This window comes from Aedes aegypti, chromosome 1 (genome assembly GCF_002204515.2).
Source record: "Aedes aegypti strain LVP_AGWG chromosome 1, AaegL5.0 Primary Assembly, whole genome shotgun sequence".
Classification (NCBI taxonomy): Eukaryota; Metazoa; Arthropoda; class Insecta; order Diptera; family Culicidae; genus Aedes; species Aedes aegypti.
Window position 1 is genome coordinate 178018329 of NC_035107.1, and position 22974 is coordinate 178041302.

At 40.8% G+C, this 22974-nt stretch overlaps 1 protein-coding gene across 3 annotated transcripts in view; it reads right to left on the reverse strand.

Moving 5' to 3' along the window:
• Window positions 1–22974, reverse strand: part of LOC5573875 (calexcitin-1) — a 159636-nt gene that overhangs the window by 25807 nt on the left and 110855 nt on the right. For all 3 annotated transcript variants that reach the window (XM_021854276.1, XM_021854257.1, XM_021854267.1), the window contains exon 6: window positions 12359–12435. In XM_021854276.1, the coding sequence (XP_021709968.1) occupies window positions 12359–12435 (77 nt within the window). The remainder of the gene's footprint in view (window positions 1–12358; window positions 12436–22974) is intronic.

Genomic DNA, 22974 nt, shown 5'->3' on the forward strand with positions numbered 1-22974 from the left:
GTAGTATTCGACGGATCCGCCAAAACAACTACTGGTCATTCCCTAAATGATGCCCTGCTGGTAGGGCATGATTTTTTATCCTGAACATAATAGCTGTAATCCAACGGATAATTTTGAGGATCTGGTCCATTTCGGATACCCTGGAATCGGTTCCGGTAGGGCCTCAGAGGGACACTTTAGTAATCTTATTCACTCATATCGTGCGACGCACAGTGGCGCATGGCCGGACAAAACCTCGAAAATTGATGTTCTCAAAATCGCTTGTTAATATTTTTATAGACTTTTATATCATTCATTGATGGTCTCACAAAATTTGCGAGAGATTTATTTTGTTTTCGATTTTTGGCAGCATCGTAAGTGCGGGAAAGTCAGCAAAATTGGACTGCTTAGAATTCATCAACTATGATTTACCTATCAAACTTCAAACAGCTGTATCTCAACAAAATCAAAACCGATTTAAGCTCAATAGGCTTCATTTGAAAGCGTAGGGTTAATAATTTGATTTGACTATAATTATATAATTTTTAACATATTGAGTTGTTACTTGTGGCAAAAAATGTTCATCGCAACCATTCTCCAAAATTTTGATAAATTTTTATAGCTTCGTCCGTTTTATGTGGAGTGTTTCGGTGAAATGAGTCACTCACTATGAAGCTGCAAATTATCCATACTTTCTGAAGTGCAACAGTTTTTCTTGCCCCTCTTTGCCCCTAGGGGTTATAATCTTAATCTATTTCTGGAGCATTGAGGAAATAGATGGTAATCGCAAATATTCTTTGGAAGAACAAGAGTGTGAAACTCACTTCACTGCTAATGTTTCTCGAACTCCAGAAGGCCGGTATAAGGTTCGCTTGCCCCGTCATCCAGACATTGACCATATGCTGGGAGAATCAAAACAAGCTGCTCTTCGTCGCTTTCACGATCTCGAAAATTGTCTCTACAAGGAACCCGCCCTGAAGGAAGAGTACCACTTTTTATGCTGGAGTATCTAACCCTAGGTCATATGAGGCTGGTTCTCTCGTCCAATCTCGAATCTCACCAGTCTTATTACCTACCTCATCATGCCGTTGTAAAAGAGGCCAGTACGACCACAAAGGTTCGAGTAGTATTCGACGGATCCGCCAAAACAACTACTGGTCATTCCCTAAATGATGCCCTGCTGGTAGGACCAATCATCCAAGATGAATTAGTCAACCCTTATCATCCGTTTTCGGAAATACCCAATAGCGCTTGTCGCGGACATTGCTAAAATGTACCGCCAAGTTTTGCTACACCATGAAGATGTTCCACTAGTTCGAATCCTGTGGCGCTTCAATTCTAGCGAACCCATTTCCGTTTATGAGCTCCTAACGGTAACCTATGGATTGGGTCCATCATCGTTCCTTGCTACACGTACCCTCCAGCAACTCGCTGCCGATGAAGGGGACTCATACCCACTAGGTGGTCCCGCATTGAAGAAAGGTTTATATGTGGATGATTATATAGGGGGAGCAGAGACGGATGAGGAAGCGATTTGCCTACGAAACGAGTTAGATGACCTGATAGAAAAAGGAGGATTTCAGCTAAGAAAGTGGGCGTCAAACAACCCAACAGTACTAGAAGGCCTTGAACCATCACGGATTGGAACCCAACTCGCATTGACATTAGGTAACGAAGAATCCATCAAGACCCTTGGAGTCAGTTGGGAACCCAGGACCGATCAACTGAGATTCGATTCCATGCAAGTTACCACTAGAGAGCGATCCACGAAACGATCAATTCTGTCGGCTGTATCAAAACACTTCGACCCGCTCGGTCTTACAGCACCTGTCGTCATTCGAGCAAAGATGTTGTTGCAAGAGCTTTGGTTGCAACCCTGTGGCTGGGACGACGAAGTAAGCGACACTATTCAAGCGAAATGGGACACCTACTGCGCTGAACTTCCTAAGCTTTCAACATTCCGGGTTGGTCGATATGCATTTTTGCCGAATTCTACGATTCATTTGCACACCTTCGCAGATGCATCCCAGCATGCATACGGCGCATGCATTTATGCTCGTTCCACTAATATCGATGGTAAAATTCACGTTCAGCTGATTGCTTCGAAATCGAAAGTAGCCCCGCTTAAATGATTGTCCATTCCTCGGCTGGAACTCTCGGCAGCTGTTCTTGCAGTGAGACTGCATCAAAAGGTTCTCCTGGCACTGGATATTCCTATCTCAGCCTCCTATTTCTGGTCAGATTCAACCGTTGTTCTCGAGTGGTTGCGTGCACCCCCATACACTTGGCACACTTTCGTTGCGAATCGCGTTTCCGAAGTCCAAACCACTGTTCCTGAATCGCGTTGGCATCACGTCGCTGGAAAGCAAAATCCGGCGGATCTCGTATCAAGGGGGATGACAGTTGATGCTTTTCTTGGTAGCAATCTTTGGCACCATGGACCTGAGTGGTTGACACTTTCCGAGGAAGATTGGCCTGTTGGAGCGCAATAGCAGAAGGCACCTGAGGACTTCCTAGAACGGCGAGAAACGGTGGCGGCTGTTCAAAACAAACAAGATGAAAACCCAATATTTTGCACGTCCTCCTCCTACAGCAGATTGATTCTTGTGACAGCATATTGTTTTCGTTTCATCAAAGCCTGTCTTCGACAAACGTCAAGTGACCCTGCACGAAAGGCAGCATTCGTCACCGTGGATGAAATGGAAATGGTTCGCACAAAATTAGTAAGACTGGCCCAAGCAGATGTTTTTGAGGAAGAAATAAGGTACTTGGGGAAAGGTAAAGCGGTTCCTAAGCGGTCACACTTACGCCTTCTAAGCCCATTCATCGATCCTGAAGGTATTGTTAGAGTTGGAGGTAGATTGCGCTTAGCGGAGCAGCCTTACTTGACCAAACATCCCATCCTCCTACCCAGTTCCCATCCATTTACACGGAAAATTGCCCATCATTCCCACCTGAAATTGTTGCACGGTGGCGGTCGTGTGACATTAGCAGCAATTCGGCTAGAATACTGGCTTATCCAAGGACGCCGTTTGGGCAATAGCGTTTTGAGAACCTGTTTTCGTTGTGGTCGTGCTTCACCTACACCCACCAAACAGCAAACAGGACAACTACCATTAGATTGAATTACTCCTAGCCGACCATTTTCGATCACCGGAATTGACTACGCTGGACCGGTCTACATGAAGCCAATACACAAGCGAGCGTCACCAATTAAAGCCTACATAAGTGTTTTTGTATGATTCGCTACCAAGGCTGTGCATCTAGAGCTCGTGAGCGACCTCTCTACCCCCGCATTCCTAACCGCCCTGCGGAGATTCATAGCTCGTCGCGGTTGCCCTCTACACATTTATTCCGATAACGGGAAAAATTTTCAGAGTGCCCAAAATGACCTTCACCAATTGTACGAATTGATGCAGAAAGAGAAGTCGTCCGGAGAAATAGCCACCTACTGTTCAAGCCAAGGGATTCAGTGGCATATGGCGCCACCTAAAGCCCCACATTTTGGTGGATTGTGGGAGGCAGCAGTTAAAATAGCTAAAAAACACATGCATCGACAACTTGGCAACGCAATGCTCTCGTTCGAGGACATGTCCACCGTGTTGGCACAAATTGAGGCAGCAATGAATTCCCGGCCGGTAACTCCACTAAACGAGGATCCAAACGACTTGGCTGTGCTTACTCCAACACACTTCCTTATTGGCACTACAATGACCGTTCTCCCAGATGTCGACATCAGCAATATAGATATCAGCCGATTGGACCACTATCAGCGTCTCCAGCATAGAGCCCAGCAATTTTGGCATCAGTGGAAGACAGAATACTTGCAGGAACTCCAGAAGGAAAATCGGCACAACGCACCAAACACTGCAATCCAACCCGGAAGAATGGTCGTCGTTGTTGATGAATTTCTGGCTCCGGTGAAATGGCCGCTCGCAAGAATCATCAATACCATACCTGGACCAGATGGACTCATCCGTGTCATCGATCTGAAAACCTGCAAAGGAATCATCCGTCGTCCTGTTACGAAAATTTGTCTGTTGCCGTCAGATGAAACCATAGAAATATAGAATGTAAACATTTTGATTTGTTTATGCTTGAATTGTTATGACAGGAGTTTAGGCAAAGTGAAATTGAATAATTTTAGGTGGCGGCTATGACAGTTCTCAAACTGATCATGACCCAAAAACAGGCAGTTCTGTCAGTCATAAGCCTTATGCTACAAACTTGCATGCAAGTGCAGCATTAAAATTAAATTGCGCAATACATATGTTATACACAACGTAGGATAAATAGACGAAGAATTTGTAATAAAGTCAGTCAGTAAAAGTTCAACCTCCGAAGAATAAAGGTCATTACATTAAGAAGTGTTCCTAACTCAAAAATAAGTTTTAACTGACTCTGGTGATCTTGAGTGCCCAAGCCTTGCCTAAGTGGAGTAGTGCATTGTGTCCTTTTGTGAACCCAGAATGTTTCTCGCCGGAAATCACGATCCTGCCCCAACAGTAAAAGATACCAGATTCATAAGGTAGAGTTATGAATATCACTTGACATAACAACAAGGGAAGTGTGACAGACGAATCACAAGATAGTATAAGCCGGAATGATATGCGTAGATTTTATGCATCGGCCCACGGCTTGCGTAACAATACCGTGTCAGTGTCCGCCATGTGAAATGGTTAAACGGGAATTTGATAGCCGATAAAATGACGGTGGCTATAGAACGACCACTTGCAGCAGATATTGAACGCTGACAATGGAAATGATCCCCTGAGTAATTTCAATGGTATATGAGGATGAAGAAACCCTCATCGGTAGGTTAAACGGCCTCTCATACGCCTAATATACAAAAAAGAACACAGCGACAATAACAGAGGCGCGTATCTTGTTTGACAGACTGAGAACTACTCAATTATCGTTAGTGTCAATAAATTCAACATCTGAATAATTTATCGTTAATGTCAATAACGATTAACCCCTCTACAGGCAGCTTCATTTTTTACCGCTAAAAAAATATTCAAATCGCGATAACTTTTTTGTTTCTTGTTATTTTTGCACCATTTTTTCACAAGATCTCAAAAAACTCTTCTAGTTTTCGAATATGTGTCGATATTGATAATTGGTCATTTGGATCCGAAGATATTCCAAAATTCCTTGGGGGACCGACGCGTAGCCATAACCCACGTAAATATATCAGGCTACAAAATTTTTATCGTATTCGGATATTCACTCCTCGAAATGATACCTTAATGCGAGTATGTTGTGAAAAAATAAACCAATTTGGTGCAGCCGTCTTTGAGTAATGAGCATTTATGTTTCTGGTACCACTCTGGACAAATAAAGATCTTGAAAACTCTAAAAAACCTCATATCGTAATTTTCAGATTTTTCCAAGAATACTGAACCGATTTGTATGATTTTTTCAGAGTAGCTCCTTATTGCCTGGTATTGTATAGTACACATTTTAGTTTTTGATAAATTGACCAAAAACATAATGGCCGTCAAAGACATTATATATGGAAAATGTCGGTCCCCCAAGGAACATTGGAATATTTTCAAAACCAGATCAATGATCAATCAACGTTAATATCGTCTGTGTGTCTGTGTGACACAGAGACAACAGCCTACAAGTGTGGTTTTTTGGACGTCATTACGCCGGAATGCCCTTTCTGCCAAAAAAACGAGCAGAATTCAGCTTGAGAAGGCAAGCTGAAGCTTCGACTCTAAATCCTTCAAAAGACGATCGGCTATACAAAGACCTATTGCAAAACGGTTATAAACCATTTTCGGATGACGATTATGTCCCCGAAGTGGAAGTTAACGAGCTTTTTGTTAAAGTAGATGGAGACAACCGTCCGTTTGCAAAAGTTCATTTGATGGGAAGAGAAATGATCGGGTTACTGGACAGTGGTGCTCAGCGCTCCATACTAGGAATAGGATGCAAGAAACTGATAAAATCTCTTAATTTAAAAATCTTTCCTACGGATGTATCTTTGAAAACTGTTTCTGGAACTCCAGTAGAAGTAAAAGGCTACGTACACCTACCAGTGACTTTCAATGATGAGACAAAAATCATTAAGGCTCTGATCACTCCAAATCTCCAACGTAGATTAATACTCGGGTATGATTTTTGGAGAGTATTCAATCTTCACCCCACTGTGCAGTTCGAACACTGCGAGCTGAGGGAAGAAATGGAGAGAGAAGGATTCGGGAATGAGGAAACTAGAGAAGAGGAAGGAGGAAATGAGCAGGAACTTCTAACAGAAGAACAAAAATAAAGACTTGAGCAAGTAAATCAACTTTTCAAAGTTGCAATTGAAGGAGAAGTTCTCGGAGTAACTCCACTCATCTCTCACAAAATAGAACTCAAAGAAGAGTTCGAAAAAGCGCCACCGGTGAGAATCAACCCCTATCCCACGTCCCCCGCTATGCAACAGAAGATAAACCACGAACTAGACAATATGCTCAGGCAAAAAGTTATAGAACCAAGCAAGAGCGATTGGGCTCTTAGTACGGTTCCTGTGCTTAAACCTTCGGGCGATGTGCGCCTGTGTCTGGACGCACGACGGTTAAATGATCGGACTAGGAGGGACGCTTATCCTCTACCACACCAAGATCGAATATTGAGTAGGCTAGGGTCAAGTCGATATTTAACAACAATCGATTTAACCAAAGCTTTTTTGCAGATCCCACTTGACCCTAGCTCACGAAAATATACGGCGTTCTCGGTGTTGGGCCGTGGATTGTTCCAGTTCACCAGATTACCCTTTGGCCTAGTCAACAGTCCTGCCACCCTGGCAAGACTAATGGACGAAGTTTTAGGGTACGGTGAACTGGAACCGAGTGTGTTCGTTTACCTCGACGACATCGTCGTGGTAAGCAGCACATTCGAAGCACACATCCAATCTCTGACCGAGGTGGCCCGTCGATTACGATTGGCCAACCTCTCCATCAACCTCGACAAATCAAAATTTTGTCTGAGAGAGTTACCCTACCTCGGATACATAATCTCATCCGACGGATTGCGACCAAACCCCGATCGCGTATCGGCAATAATTAATTATGAGCGCCCAACATCACTTCGTGCTTTACGTCGATTTTTGGGAATGTCGAATTATTATCGACGCTTTATTCCCCGATTCAGCGAGATTTCGGCACCTCTTACCAATCTCCTGAGAAAAAAGCCTAAAACGATCGTATGGAATACGACCGCAGAGAAAGCTTTCCTTGAACTAAAGGAGAATTTAATTGCAGCACCAGTGCTCGCAAATCCAAACTTCCAGCTGCCCTTCCAAGTTCAGACCGATGCGAGTTACAGTGCTATTGCTGCGATCCTCACACAACAGCACGAGAGTGGCGAGAAAGTGGTGGCATACTTCTCGCAAAAACTCTCTCCGGCACAGCAAGCATATGCAGCCTCCGAGAAGGAAGGTCTAGCAGTGCTATCTGCAATCAACAAATTCCGACCATATATTGAAAGCACTCGATTTGTCGTTATTACCGATGCTTCCGCACTCACCCATATCATGAATGGGAAGTGGCGCACGTCGTCACGCCTCAGCCGATGGAGCATCGAGCTGCAGGGTTTTGATTTTGAAATTCGGCATAGAAGAGGGAAGGACAATGTTATCCCGGACGCTCTCTCGCGTTCGATGGAGATCGATACGCTGAGCGAAGGGGACGCATGGTACTCCTCTCTATATGACAAGGTTCGCTCTGCACCGGACGAGAACGTTGATTTCAAGGTTGAAGAGGGGAAGTTGTACAAATTTGTACCAAGTAAGACCGAAGTCCTCGATTTTCGTTTCGAATGGAAGCTTTGTGTTCCGGAGAAATCACGAGATGAGATTCTCCGAAAAGAGCACGATGAAGCGTTCCATATTGGTTACGAAAAACTGCTGGACAAAATTCGCACGAGATATTTCTGGCCGAAGATGGCCACCACGATTCGCAGATACGTTGAGCGATGCCGAACTTGTAAAGAGTGCAAACCCACTACAATCTCTCAGCATCCAGTCATGGGAAACCCACGACTAGCTAGAAAACCTTTTCAAATGTTGGCGATTGATTTTATTCAATCATTGCCGCGATCTAAAGCTGGCCATACCCACCTTCTGGTGTTGTTAGATGTCTTTTCGAAGTGGACTGTTTTGGTTCCTGTGAGAAAAATTGCGACAGATCTTATTATTAAGATTATCGAGGAACAGTGATTTCGCCGCTTCTCGGTTTCCGAAATCCTGATAAGCGATAACGCAACAAGCTTCCTCAGTAATGCTTTCAAGGACTTTCTGTCTCGCTATCAGGTGAAGCACTGGGCCAACTCCCGGCATCACAGCCAGGCCAACCCGGTCGAACGTTTGAACCGGAGTATAAACGCTTGTATCCGAACATACGTTAAAACCGACCAGCGTTTGTGGGATACGAGAATTTCCGAGGTAGAACACACACTGAACAATACGTCGCATTCGTCTACGGGTCTCACCCCGTATATGATTGTTTTCGGACATGAGATCGTTTCCGAGGGTACGGAACATCTTCGTGATCCCGATACTTCCGATGTGTCTGAATCTAAAAGAGCAGAGAGGAAATTAAAAGTTGATGATCAAATCCAGAGAATAGTATGCCAAAACTTAGCCAAAGCTCATGATAAGAGTACCAGAGCTTATAATCTTCGGTTCCGGAAACCTGCTCCAGTATATCAGGTGGGACAGAATGTTTATAAGCGAAACTTTTCGCAGTCGGTGGCTGGAGAAGCCTATAATGCAAAATTAGGTCCAGCTTATACTCCATGCACTGTTGTGTCTCGCCGAGGCACAAGCTCATATGAGCTTATTGACAATCAAGGTAAGAGTCTTGGGATATTTTCGTCGGCGGATTTGAAACCCGGTGTCCCCGATGAAGAGTAATTTTTGTCCAATTCCACTGTCAATTTAGAGTCTATACGTCCAGAAATTCCAATGTTGTGTCCAGAATTGTGTAGAGCCTTCGTAAGTCAACGTACGTAAATAAGATGATCGTCGGTTATTGTGAGTTGTACAGCAAATATTGTGTAAGTGAAATAGCGAATCTGTTGGTTTAGAATGTCTGGCCGTTCCGAAAACAATATATGTATTGCTGTCCCGTTTCGTCTAAAATAGAATAATAGTCCATCATTATTGGTTGAAGCAGAAGCGACAGGGAACTTTAACCGATCAAGTATAAAAACAATAACAAATGAAAAATTTCTAAATCGCGATGTGCAGTAGCTACGGATCCAGTGATCTGCCCTGCTTTTCCAAGTTATGATAACACACTCCTAGTCAATTACCTCAATTTATCACACCACACCTAAAATTATGGTTCTCAGTTCGGCAAGAATATCATTCGTAAATCAAACCATCAGAAGATTTCGTTTTGGTAGAAAGAAAAAAATTACCTCTTCCTCGAAACAAGCAAATGTTTCGGCCATTGGGAGATGAAACAAAAGTCCTTTTTTTAAATAAGGCAACTGTTTGTTGAAAAGATGCGATTTATATCGATTTTTGGGAATTCTCGAGAGCATTAAAGTTGCGACTCAACCCTGAGATGACTATAAATGAACCCAACAAGTGAAAAATTAATCCAAAACTTTGTTTTGATTAATTTTGAGGGAGGAGATGAGGTAGTGTTACCGTTGGGGCATAAAATCCTAAATCATAATGCCGAATAAAAAGAAAAATATATTATGTGTTTAGTTTGTCAGTAAGGTTAAAATGTTAGTCGCTTAAAGCTATATTAAACTTAAACTATATATGTACTAAAAAGTAATTAAAACTTAAAAGAAACCTATACAATAAGCATGCACACTGAATATGTTAGGAGAAATAAGTAAAATTATTAAAAAGAAATCATGATTGTTAAACAGAACAAAATTTGTAAAATACATTTAGAACATTGCACACAACACACTAAAAACTGCTGCAGGGGAAACTTTCGAGGAGTTGTCGCGAGTTGACGAAAGGACTGTGAGAAAAAGAGATGAAAAAGGGAATTTGGTACGGAAAGGGTAGGCTACTGGGGGAAATAGAAAACTGGCTCGGTCTCTTTCTTGTAGTGACCGCCAAAGCTATAAGACGTTTAATTTCAGCTAAAGCTGTTAAAAAAGCTAAAGTTAAACTTTAAGGAAATACCACCAGTGGTACAAAATATCCAGAATTACGCCGTAAAATACGTGATAAGTGAATCAGGTATGCTATTTCAATAATAAGAAATAATTAGCAATCAATAAACCCAGTAGCCCATAAACCTAACCCCAAACCTACCCTAACCCTTTCATGCCATTAAGACCCAATAGTGCTTTGCACGAACGTTTTGAGGCGCCCAGCCCAAATTAGAAGCAGATACCGCCGAAGAAACCGGATAATACACCCGATTGGTTGACGTTCCTTCCCGATCGGGCTAATAGGACTCCGAATTCCGCACATTCCGCGCAATCTCCCACCTCATTGTCGGTCGAAGGCCATTCCCGACTAAAGTATAACCTTCGAGGACCCGATATCTCGAAAGAGTGGAGCAGCCACGTGCCGCCTAGTTCGAGATAGGCTACGTGAACCCCTCGCCTCCATCCTGCCTCCCCGGAGCGACCGAACGACCCTAGCAGCAGCAGCAGTAAGCGCCGGCCGGCCATCCCATCGCCTAACACCCACACAACCCACACAGATCTTGTGAGTAACAACCAAATAAACTAGTAAAAAGCATTTAGAGTGTTGCCTTTAATTGAGCCCTTGGTTAGCCTCTCGAAAAGCCGATCCTGAGAGCAAAAAGCTCACGCTCTAGCTCGCCGGTACTCAGGTCTTGCTGAGGGGTCATCCGACTCCCAAGTAACAATCTCTATCATATTCATTCAAACGATGGAATTATTATGACGAACCAACGAAAAGTAATAAATATCACCAACCAAACCCAAAACCCCTCATATTCCAACAGTTCTTGATTGCAAGCCATCCTTCTTCCAAACGGAAAGTGAAATAACGAATCCGTTTTACAGTTGTCGTCATCGCTTTGGTCGTCTGTGTCCTTACAGCACAGTGGCGGAATGCCAGATAAAACCTCAAAAATTTTTCCATATCAAAATTTAATTTTAAATTTTTTTTTTGTGTTTTACTTCAACTAAAGAAGGAAAATTTTAAATGAATCAAACTATAATTGAGTTGTCGGGAATTTCATAAAGCTAGAAGATGTAGTGACAGTTCATCAATTTTTATCACCATTACATTTAGAAGATTCGTTCGGGAGCATTCCGTTAGGCCGAAGGGCATTAGGTCGAATGCTGTTAGGCCAAAAGAACCATAAGGCTAAAATAACATTTTATCATTTGAGCTGAACAATACAATGTATTGTTTCAATCGGCTCACACATTTCTCGATGCTTTTTCCTTATTTTACAGATATTGTAGGATTAACGATAATACAGATAACCTTGACCAAACTTCTAATAACCCAACTTAAAAAAAAACGAATCAAAATGTTGCCATTTTGGACATATTCTGAGGTTTTGACGAACTTTTGTATGGAGGCCGCCACTGCGAAGGGTAGGCATGTGGTGGTTTTGCTTGTCCTTTTCGAGCTCCAGTGAGTTAGATTTGGTAGAAAATATAACTCCATTCTGGAGTTTACTTTATTGCGGTGGTTCAATTTATTGCGTTGCAAAACGGTTTTAATGGTACACGATTGAGAATGAAGAAGGGAAACCCTTCCGAAGGGTTTTTACACAGCGCTTTGCGTTGATTGAAATCGATCAAAAATTTTGTGTTTGTTGTTTAAGTTGGGTTTCGTAAAATGAAGCTCAGGTAAATTTTGCAAAATTTCAGTTAAAGGATAACAGGGGCATTCTTAAGCGTTGTGCAGTGGTATAAACAGGGAGCCCGAGGGAGCATGGATACCGGGCCTCCATGCTTTAAGAGGGACCGATTGAAAACATTTATAATCAAACTGTGTGAATGGGAAGATTACCAATTAGCTACCGATGGAGTGAAACCATTTTTTTTTTTTCAAAGCACATCAAAAGTTTTAAAAGATTCTAAGTGATTTAAAAACTCCAAAATATCCTAAGCAATTCGTAACAATACACGAGATTTACGCAATAATTTAAGAAAGAATAGGCTCAGTGATTCTTGATTATTTTTTTTAATATGTTTCGAATGTTCTTATGTGAAATTATATGGCAATGGAATCAAGTATTGCGATCTCATGTGGAACATTTTGAACCACAATAATCACTTGGCCATTTGAAAAGTTCAGAAACAGTAGACAAGAGAACCAACCCAACGACATCGCGGAATTCTCGACTCGCCTATCAGCACCTATTGATTATTTTCTCAACTTATATGCGATATAGCCATTAGAATCAAAGTAATAGCTTACCTCAGTTGCCAATCAAGAACGGAGTTTGGATCGCGTGCATATTCGTCCCACATTTTGCACCATTCTTCCACTGAAACCTGAAAGATGAAAAAAGCTTATTTGAATAAAGTTGGTAATAGGGTAGGTGTACCAGTTATGGCCATAGTGGTTCTCTATTTCGCCATATGTGATAACTTTAATGTTTCCACATTTTGAAAAGTTTTGTGTGTTTTAGCAGTAAGATATAAGATATATCTTGATGTTAGAAGATTCAAAAAGATAAAAAATGTGAAAGTCATCTATATTTCACGTATGGCCAAATTGGGAACCACTATGGCCATAACTGGTACACTTTTGTCAGTAGTCTTTGCAATTTATCATCGAAATAGGCTGTTTTTTATCACACCAATCTTTCATGAAACGACCTACTTTCCTGCATTGAAGTATGCAGTGCTGGAATAGTCATTACGCAACTGAAACCAGTGCTGTAAAGATTCATTACACAACGCCTTCTCATTACGCAACTCTTTTGAGTTACGTAATGAATCATTACGCAACATTTTTTTCAGAAATTGTAAAATGCTGGTGAATGCATTCCGATATTATTTCTGATACCCTCAAGTGGTCTTCTACGAAATTGCAAAAAATGTTGTACGCAACTCGTTGCATAACTCGATTTTTACAGCACTCGTCGTAATCATCCAACTTGGAAAGCCTCGTTGGATAAATGTACGACTAGTGCTGTAAAAATCGTCATTCTGCAACTTGTTGGGTAAACTACTATTCTCTTCTTTCTGGCGCTACGGTCCGACTTGGACAAAGTCTTGTGTTCTGTGAGCCCATCTACAGTATTTAACCGAAAGTTTTTTTTTACAATTTTTTGCATTAATATAATGATATAATATTTACTATTATAACAATGAATATTGTTATTATCATAATGTTTAAATAGAGGACGAACACACTTCAACACTTTCTTCACAAAATAATGTTTCATATTGAGTGTTCTGTCAAATATGGCAAGCTTCTATTATTTGAAGGTATGAAAAATTACACACAAGTAAGTATCCATTTTTAGGTATCAGAAATTCGTACAATGTTGAGTCTGCGTAAAAGTATTGCACTGAGTACAATTACACTAGGTTAACATTCGAGTGGTTACATGTCACCCCTCGAGTGTAATAATCGCAGCCAACCTAGAAATTACTAATCAGATTAGTGAGCGCAGTTTCTCAAACTGAAGAGCTCTAGTCTATAATCCCATAAAGTGGCTAAAGTAAATGTGTCCGCAGATTGGTAGATTGAAAAGTTTTCTAATTCCATTGCTCTCCGGGCTCTATGCAAAACTGAAATGTGTTTGCTCGAACGCTTCCTGAGTCGGGTTATGATGAAATTAAGTACGCGCGATCTCAAACGAGTGAGTGGGGATTAGAAATTTCATTTTGCATTCCATTTCGAAACGCGAATGTTCTCCATCAGCAAACGAGCGTGGTAGACCGTTATGTTTTTTTTTGTTCAGTTTGAGAACTAAATCCGCTTCGTTAGTGGTGTGACCAAACAGTTCTACGGGGTGTTTGTATCCGAATGTTTTCATCAATACTGGCAGAAATTAAATGATGTACCGAAAAAAAACTTAGATTTCTCGTAAATTATAAGGCACATATAGATAAGACATAATGTCCCGTCCCGACATGTTTCTTTTATTAGTATCAATTCAAACATAACATTTATTTGTTATATCTAGGTGTTCTGTGTTCGGCAATAATGTTACCTTAATTTGGTATAACGAAATTAAGCTTCATTCTGATTTTGTTAACAACATATTACATTTCATTTGTCGTAGCAATTCATAATTTTTACGGGTGAGTTGATTTCACCTGCTTACGCATTTATCGTGGCAATAGAAGACAGCAACGATTTTTGTCTAAAATTATTAATACTTGTATTCAACATTGAATTTTCTATGTTACTTATTAGTAGTATTATACCATGGAGGGAGCTTCAGAATCATTTTCAAGATTTTATTTTGAATCTTCTGCAGAGGTTTCTTCCTGGTATAACAACAACTAGTTCACATTGGTACGGCATACAACGTGAATGGTTTGAAATTTTTTTTTGAAGATCAAAAGCTATAAGTTATATATGTTACATTTGGCTAGATACTTATCTTCATCTTACCAATTTATTGGAACCCCTCTCATTATGACACCATGTCTACTTGAAGGTTTCAAATAACGAGCTTTCGATTTATGTGGGATTATTATTAGTTGAGTATTGGAAGCATTAGGAAATTTTTGATTTTGCAAGTATGAAGAAAAAATATCCAAACTTTTTTGCAATCTACTACAAATGACAAGCAGGCTTCGTCCTTTGACGGAGAGGACTGTTCCATCCGCAAACAAAGATTTTTGACATCCCTGAGGTAACTCAGTTAAGTCAGATGTGAAAATATTGTATAACTAGCTTACCCAGCGTGGCTAGCCACGCTCTAAGAAATTTTGAAAGCGGAAAGCTAAGCATAATCTCTCAAAGATTGATAATGTTTATGTTTAACTGCAAAATGACAACATGAACTAATGAATTTTTCTGTTCATAACTGCGATAGTGCTGTATAAATAAAAATCAGAGGGGGTTGTGTACAAGACACGACCGCATGACGTTAACTACGCCAAGTGATTTATTGCATTTGAATTTAAGTCGATTTTCATAGTTGCAGCCTTCCTTTAGTTCAAACTCTAACGGGGGAGGGACGTTTCGCATAAAGACGTTTCGCATAAGGACGTTTCGCATAATTTTATGGGTGGACGTTTCGCATAATGGACGTTTGGCATAAAGAGAATTATATGCCTTCTTTAAAATGCTACCTGTTCTTATATGAAACTGCTTTATGCGAACCGTCCATTATGCCAAACGTCCATATGCGAAACGTCCTTATGCGAAACGTCTTTATGCGAAATGGGTCACCCCCAACTCTAACATAATATCGTGACGGTCACAACATTTAAGATTTTCAATTGACACCTAGTATATTGCCGTAAGACGTAGTTAACGTCAAAAGAAGAATGCGCGAAGAAGCAGAAATTGGTCTGCTTTTATAGTGCACTAGCCAACCCAAAGGAATCGTGGAAGACAATATGAACGAGTTTGGTTGCGTAAGAATAAACCGATAAATGGTTGAGTTATTACCATTCAAAATCTTACAGAATTTCGTGACGGTCGCAGCATTTTAGATTTTCAATTGACACCCAGTATATTGCCGTAAGACGTAGTTGACGTCAAAAGCTGAGAAGCATACTCCGTTCCAGTGGAGGTGTAATGTTATAAGTAGAAGATAATGGTTATAATTTTATTAACGTAACCCGACATTGACCGCCAAATCGCCTAAATTTATGCTCAGACCGTACTCTATTGAGCACGTGGCCTTAATGCTGTTGTAATGTTTTAATCTGGAATAATTACAGCCCTAATGCTGTTGTAGTGATGCAGGGAAATATCGACTCATTGAACAGGAATTTCCAAAGCTGTTATGGGGGATCACCATAGTTAGTAAACATGAAATGTTGTTTTTAGTTTCACTGTAAATAAAATAAAAACTATTTGGCGGACAATAATCTGATTCAAACTAGTGTTTATAGGTTGGAACTGGTGAAACTCCTTCTGAATCACATATATAACTCCAACCCAATCCAAGTTCGACCGAACTACAATTTGCTTGAAGATGGTTTATTTACGATTAGATCACCGAACAACACGTTTATCGAAGTCACACAAAATTGAGAACGATTCACACAAAATCGAGCATTTCAACCAGCACATAATTTGTGTTATGTCAATACATTCTGAAACAACTGCTTTTTATGATTTCTTTCGCTTTGAAATATTAGGCTTATCAATGTAACATGGAATTTTTGAAAAAATAAGAGGTTGTTTCCGAGATACGACCGCCAAAGTGACGTTGGATAACTTTAGCTTCTTCTATTTCCTGGCTTGAGACCGTCACGAACTTATGAAAGATTTCTAAGAGAACAGCACCAATTTTCGACCCATTTTTGATGATTTTCGACCGACCTATTTTCGATACGGTTTTGGCCTACTTTGTATGAAAATCCGAAAATTGGCACAGAATTCTTGTAGGTCGAAAATAAGTGCTCTTCTAATCAATTTTCACACTATTTGTTGCATGTCAATTCTGACCTATTAAAAACATTTTGTGTTATTATTTGGTTGGTTCGATTAGCACTTCAACCGGTCGATGGAAGAAGAGGCATGAGCGGTAACTTTTGCTCAACAAACAAATATTCCGCTTGAAGGTCCCCGCATGATCCACTAAGATTGATTGCTTAAGTGGGTTCCGAAGCCTTTCGATACTCGTCGTATCCGTGGCGAACGCGCTTGAATTGCATTGAAGCACAATTTCAAACAACTGCCCTTTTCAGGGCCCCAATTGATTAAATATTTTATTTAGTTATCAATTATAGTTTCGGATAATTAGTTTTCAACGGAGATGAATGACAAACAAAATTTAACATAGGTTCCCGTCGTTCGGGTCGGGTGGCGGTAGCATTTTCGCGGTCTTTTCTGTGTGCGTATTTCCATTCGATCGACTATGTCTTACCAAATCGAAACGTCAACAAAGCTGTTGCTGATTAGTTTTAGCTCTGTGTTCGACGACTTGATACTGATTGCTCTAGTATCATGTAGGTAGCGACGGCGACAACGGCATTATGCGATCATCTCTAAATGCGAAACAAACTGGGAGGGATTCTTCATTCAAGTGCCGTTCGCAATGTATCTGACTCATGCACACACTGTCGACGATTGCCCCGCGCGCGCACAATGGGAAATTTATTTCCCATTTATGGTTGCGTGCAAATGACTGACCAAAATCTGAATCAATCACATCCAATCATCAGTGATGTCGCTCTTCACGGTGGAAAATTCTCACAACACTTTCAAAATGAAATTGTCGTCCTGAAAAGGACGGTTGGTGGTAGTCACCGTCGATCAAACTGGGTTTTCATTCCATTGTTAGACAGAAACACGCCAAAAGATCACCGAAGACGATTAAATTAAAATGCGGTCGGTAATTTTGTGCTTTCTTGTCCATCCTTGTATTCGATGGTTTGCTCACTCCTCCGACGGTCAAGGTTTCTGGACGCATTCTCCACGAATTCGATGGGCTAGCTGGATGCCAAGGGCCATGATGAGCGATTACACGGAACCCGCAGCTTATTGCTTGGGAATAAACAGCAGCAGCAGCAGCAGCAGCAGCGACGAACGTGTAAAATTTATTCCGATATGAGTCCTTCTCCGGTTGTTGGTCAACGATTGACTGATGCGCGCGTGGTTTGGTTTGGTTGGCTTCGACTGAACACGAGATAATAAAGAGAAGTAAGATGAAGACCGAAAGGGGCGTTTCCCTTTGAATGACGAAAGTGGCTAAGATATCGCGGAATGATGTCTGTGTCAGGAATACACAAGAAAAATGTGCTTTTCTATGAAAAATAAGACATGCTTCGATTCTTCTCAATTTTTTAGTAGTTTAGTCATGAGAATCAATAGTTTTCATTGTTGGAGTAGATTCGTAGAAAGATTTCCAATCGATTGGTGCAAGAATCTTGAAAATCTATCCGGGCGTTAGTAAGTTATTAACAGTCAAAATCTAACCACTTTTCGTGACGCGAGCGATTTTTCGTTTTTCGAAATTGTACCCCAGTATGTTGCCGTAAGACGTTATCCAACGTCAAAAGCATATATCTGCACAAAATTGCTTTTGCAGCTTGATTGAACATAGATGAATCTATGACATTTGGTCGAAAGACATTTGGTCGAATGACATTTAGTCGAATGACGTTTGGTCGAAAGTACATTTGGTCGAACGGACATTTCGTCGAATGGACATGCGATCGAAAAGGTTTAGTTGCAACAGAAAGCATATGATATTTGGTCGAACCGTTTAGTCTGACAACCGTCGAGAGTAGCGTTTTGTCACTTATACAAGAATGATTGAATAGTTGAAAAAGTATCAGCCATTTTACCAACAATCTATAGGTGATTAGCAAAATTTTGATATTCAATTTGATGGACGCTCTTCCAACTTATTAATCTACCTCTTGCGTTTTTGACGTTTCATGCTGCTTTCTCGTTCAGGTATGTTTTGAGATTCGAGATAAGCTGATCTTAAATGGAAACAGGACAAATTTGTCAAATAACATTCACTCTGCCATAAAGGTTTTCTATAAAGCAAATTTTTCCTTCCATTTTAATTCTGATTTCCGCATTTAAAATTCTTACCCACGTCCTTGAGCTGCTAGACCCGGAATGCAAAGAAAGATCCCGAACTCTCTCTCCGAATGCTTCCATCAGATGAGCTGATCTTCATTACGAAGAACAATGATATTTCAAAAGGATAATATTTGAAGAAAACATTATGTTCACATCGTTGGGTAATAAAATAACTTGTTGAGTAGTTTTTCACAGAATGATGATATTTTGAAAGAATAATAAATTTACTAGAGCTAAGTATTTCAGTTAATGTACAAAAAAAAAACTATTAAAAAGTTCATTTGGATAATCATTGAAATTTTAGATTTTGGCATACCTTCAAATTACAAATAAAAAAATGTATTAAATTTAAAAAGAAGACTACAGCAAATGTCCCATTTCTAATTGAACAACAGTTGATGATTCATATTATTCAAAAGAATACATTATCAACTTTGCAAAACAAACATCAATTCTACCAAATTATCTTTCAATAAACCATTTCAAAAAAGGCTTCAACCAAATTTTCGTTCAACTAAACATCATTCGACCAAAATAAGTGTTCTAAAGCCATTCGATAAAATGTCCATTCGACTAAATGTCCTTTCGACCAAATGTACTTTCGACCAAATGTCATTCGACCAAACGTCATTCGACGAAATGTCCTAAAGCCAACATAGATATATTGGTCCAGATGAGCTCGATTTTGTTTAACTTTTTTTAAAAGAGAAGTTTCCAAAAATGAACACGATAACGATGAAAAGTCTAAAACAGTGATTCCCAAAGTGAGCGCCCTTGGGGGTGATTTTCGTGTCCAGGGGGGGGCGAAAATTTGTAAAATGAAATTTGGGGGGCGAAAAAACTAGAAAGGGGGCGAAGGTGTGAGGAACCTGAAAACAAAGATGTATTACATTTGGAGAAAATACTCAATTTAATAGAGGATTATGTTCAAATAATCTGAAGACTATTTGGTTACTAGTTAACCCTTTTCCCTCTTTTTATTGTACATCTTCCATTTATAATCACAATGACATATATTGGACAAACAATGTGAATGACGAGCTATATTTGATATGCATTTAGTTTATGTATTTGCAACTGAAATTTTCTCTAAAGATATTGTATTCAGATCTACATCTACAAGTGACAAATATGTGAAAATTATTATATATTTTCAAAAATGGTTTCGAAATCCATAAGAAAAAAAATGATGTTTTGTTTCCAGACATTTTGGATTTTTTTTAACAATGCAGTGAAAAAGTTAACAACATGTGTTTTTAATTTTCCTATGTTTTTATAATATTTAACATTTCAAAATAGTGAAAATTTATTACTCAGAATTTAAGCTTTTTTGTAATTAATTCAACATAAAATAACTTCCAACTATTAAAATTAATAGGTTTCAAAATACAGAAAGTGAGCTAAACATTTTAAGTGCCGTGAAATCTGAACCAGTAGGCCTGTAATACACATAGGCTAGTTATATTTGCTAATATAAATTACTGACAAGTACATCATAATTGTCGTTTGCTGAAATTCAAGAACATATGTCATGGATATAAGGACGAGTCAAGGTGATTTTCGGCACATAAAATGCTTCGAAACCACATATGTTTGACACCTTTACACTAGTAATCTTGATTAATTAACCAAGCTTCGATACACTTATGGTAATATATCGATCGAAACTTAAAGCAAATTAAAGTGTTCAATGCAAATATTCCAAAAACATACCAGGGGGGCGATTTCAAAAATCAATAGGCCTCAAGGGGGCGAAAGTCAAAAAAGTTTGGGAATCCCTGGTCTAAAACATTCTACGAATGGGGAAGAAACATGGTCCATAAAACTCTAGAAAATTCTGTCAACTGTTAAAGTGTTCTACAATATGAAATTACAATGCTCAAACAATCAAATTTACTGTTGTAGTGCTCTAAAATTTCTGTTGTAGCTCTCAGTGATACTTTTCTGTGAAATATTTCAAAGCGTTACTGACAGACAGGCAACTCTGGGATTTTATATATATGATATTGGTCCCAAAATGCTGCCCTGATAAACACCAGCTTTTACAGGAAGTCTTTCAGACTAGGAGTTCTGATAATTAACTTGATGTTCGGGTTTGGATCACCCTATCGAAAACGAATTTTCAAAGCAGTGCTAGCGGGTTATGCAACGGCTTGAAACTATATATATTTGAACATAAAAGAACAAGACAAAACAAAATTTGTATAATTACGTTTCTTTTTAAACCGTTTGTATTTAAATTTATGTTTACATACCCCTCCCTTTCGTAGACGATATACTCAACTGACACCGTAGTACGCAGCCAGATACGCAATCGAGCCGTTGTCGGAGTAGAATTCCAGCGGTTTCCATTTCTTCTTGGCATTAACGCCCTCACTGGGACAGAGCCTGCTGCTCAGCTTAGTGTTCTTATGAGCACTCCCACAGTTATACACTAAGAGCCTTCTTTGCCAAAATTGCCATTTTCGCATTCGTATACCGTGTGGCAGGTACGATTATACTCTATGCCCAGGGAAGTCAAGGAAATTTCTATTACGAAGCAACAGCAGCTTGTTCGTCACAGGATGCTGCTTCGGTATAATTATCGGGAAGCGTAACTCGAAAGGTAACGACGACCCTCGCGCCGCTCTTCCTTCCATCCGCAACACTCCATCGTCTTCCAGGAATGGACCCAGGTTGTACAAGCTGCTTGACTTCTCCAGCTTATGACATTGCTCTGTTGGGAGCTGTTGATTCTTCTTCAGCTTCCCAATCTAGCCTTCGAAGTGGTCGGATTGAGCCAATCTCCAGAGGAACGCCTACGGTTTTTCTGAAGGTTCGTTCCGGAATAGGAACCTCCGTCTGCTTCTCGAATCCTTGATATATGCACCGAATCCGACCACTCGTATCGATCACCGATCCACTTCGTCGTCTTCTTCAAAATTTCTTTCGCTCTTCTGTACTCTTCCGGCTCGGGAAGCAAAGCGTATAGTGGCTCTTCAGATCGGTCCATACACCGTCCATCCAAGCCTCTAGTGGCGCCGACAGGTGAACATCTCGCAGCCCGATCAGTATTTGCGGGGCAGCTGGCTAGAAGCCAACGAACGGTAGTTCTCGGAGGTGTGCGAATTGCTGAACCACTTTCGAAACGTCGAATGTGTGATGCGGCAGCTTCAAGCTTTCGTCGGTGTGCGCACCCTTGATCAGGAAGCGCTATTCCGATCCTTTGGCGGAGATGAGTAGGCTCACACAGTGTGAGTCCTTCTCGAGCCTGGAGAAACCGGCGGTCCATGTGATCCGTAGCGGTTGCGTTACTCTACGAACAGCTAGGTGGTTGATCAGCGACTTCTCCACCAGCGAATACGACGATCCCTAATCCAGAAACGCAATCGTGTTCACGTAGAACTTTTCGCAGTGGAGTGTGACGGGCAACATGCGGAAGATAACGGAAGGTTTCATCTGGATGCAGCAGTTCGCAGCTGATCTTCCCGAATTAATGAGTGGGATGTGGCGCTCCTTGCAGCCGTCGATGTTGTAACCAAAATTCAGCTTGCAGCCTGCTCATTCAGGAATAATTGGCTCCACCTCCACTTGCGTACTGCTTCTCAACAAGCTGGAACCGTTTGAACCTCTAGCAGTTTCGGATTCGGTGGTCAATTTTGCCACATATCCGGCACGGCGTCCTCTGATTCACCGGTGGACTCGAACTACGGCCTCATCGTGTGCATGCTCATAGCCTTCGTTAACTCGATTTCCCTTTCTTCAACGGTAGCTCAGCAAACTGTGATGCTTCGCCGTACGCCGCTACTTCGCTTGCATCCTTCACGATGTTCGAGAGGAAGTTTGATAGTGTCCTCAGGGTCACCAGTTTTCTCTTCCTCCTGTACTGCATCCATTTAAGCTGTGTTTCTGCGGATAGCTTCTCGGTCAACTTCTGGATTAGCATCGGGTTCACCCGGTAGCTTCCATGTACTACTACGGTAAGCTACTGAACTAAAACTCCAAAACTGATGAAACTCGCCAACCGATCTGCTTTCGGTGGCCCTGCGTTACGGATTTTTGTTAGTAGCATGTTCAGCAGTCGCTCTGGCTGGCCGTACAACATGCGCAGCGTCTCGATAATTTTTAACACTGATTTCGGCAGGAGCAGCCTACTCCGTACCGTTTCCAGCGCCTCTCCCTTCAGGTACTCTTGTAATCGCGCCAGATTCTCCACGTTGGAAAAGCCACACACCTGCGTCGACGTCTCGTAACTGCTGATTAACATTTGACACTCCTCCAGGTTGCAGGGATAACGTAGGCAACTTCCTGGATAAAAACTGCCTGACGGACAATTGCGCCTTTGTCGGCCCTCGTTGATGAACACGTCGACA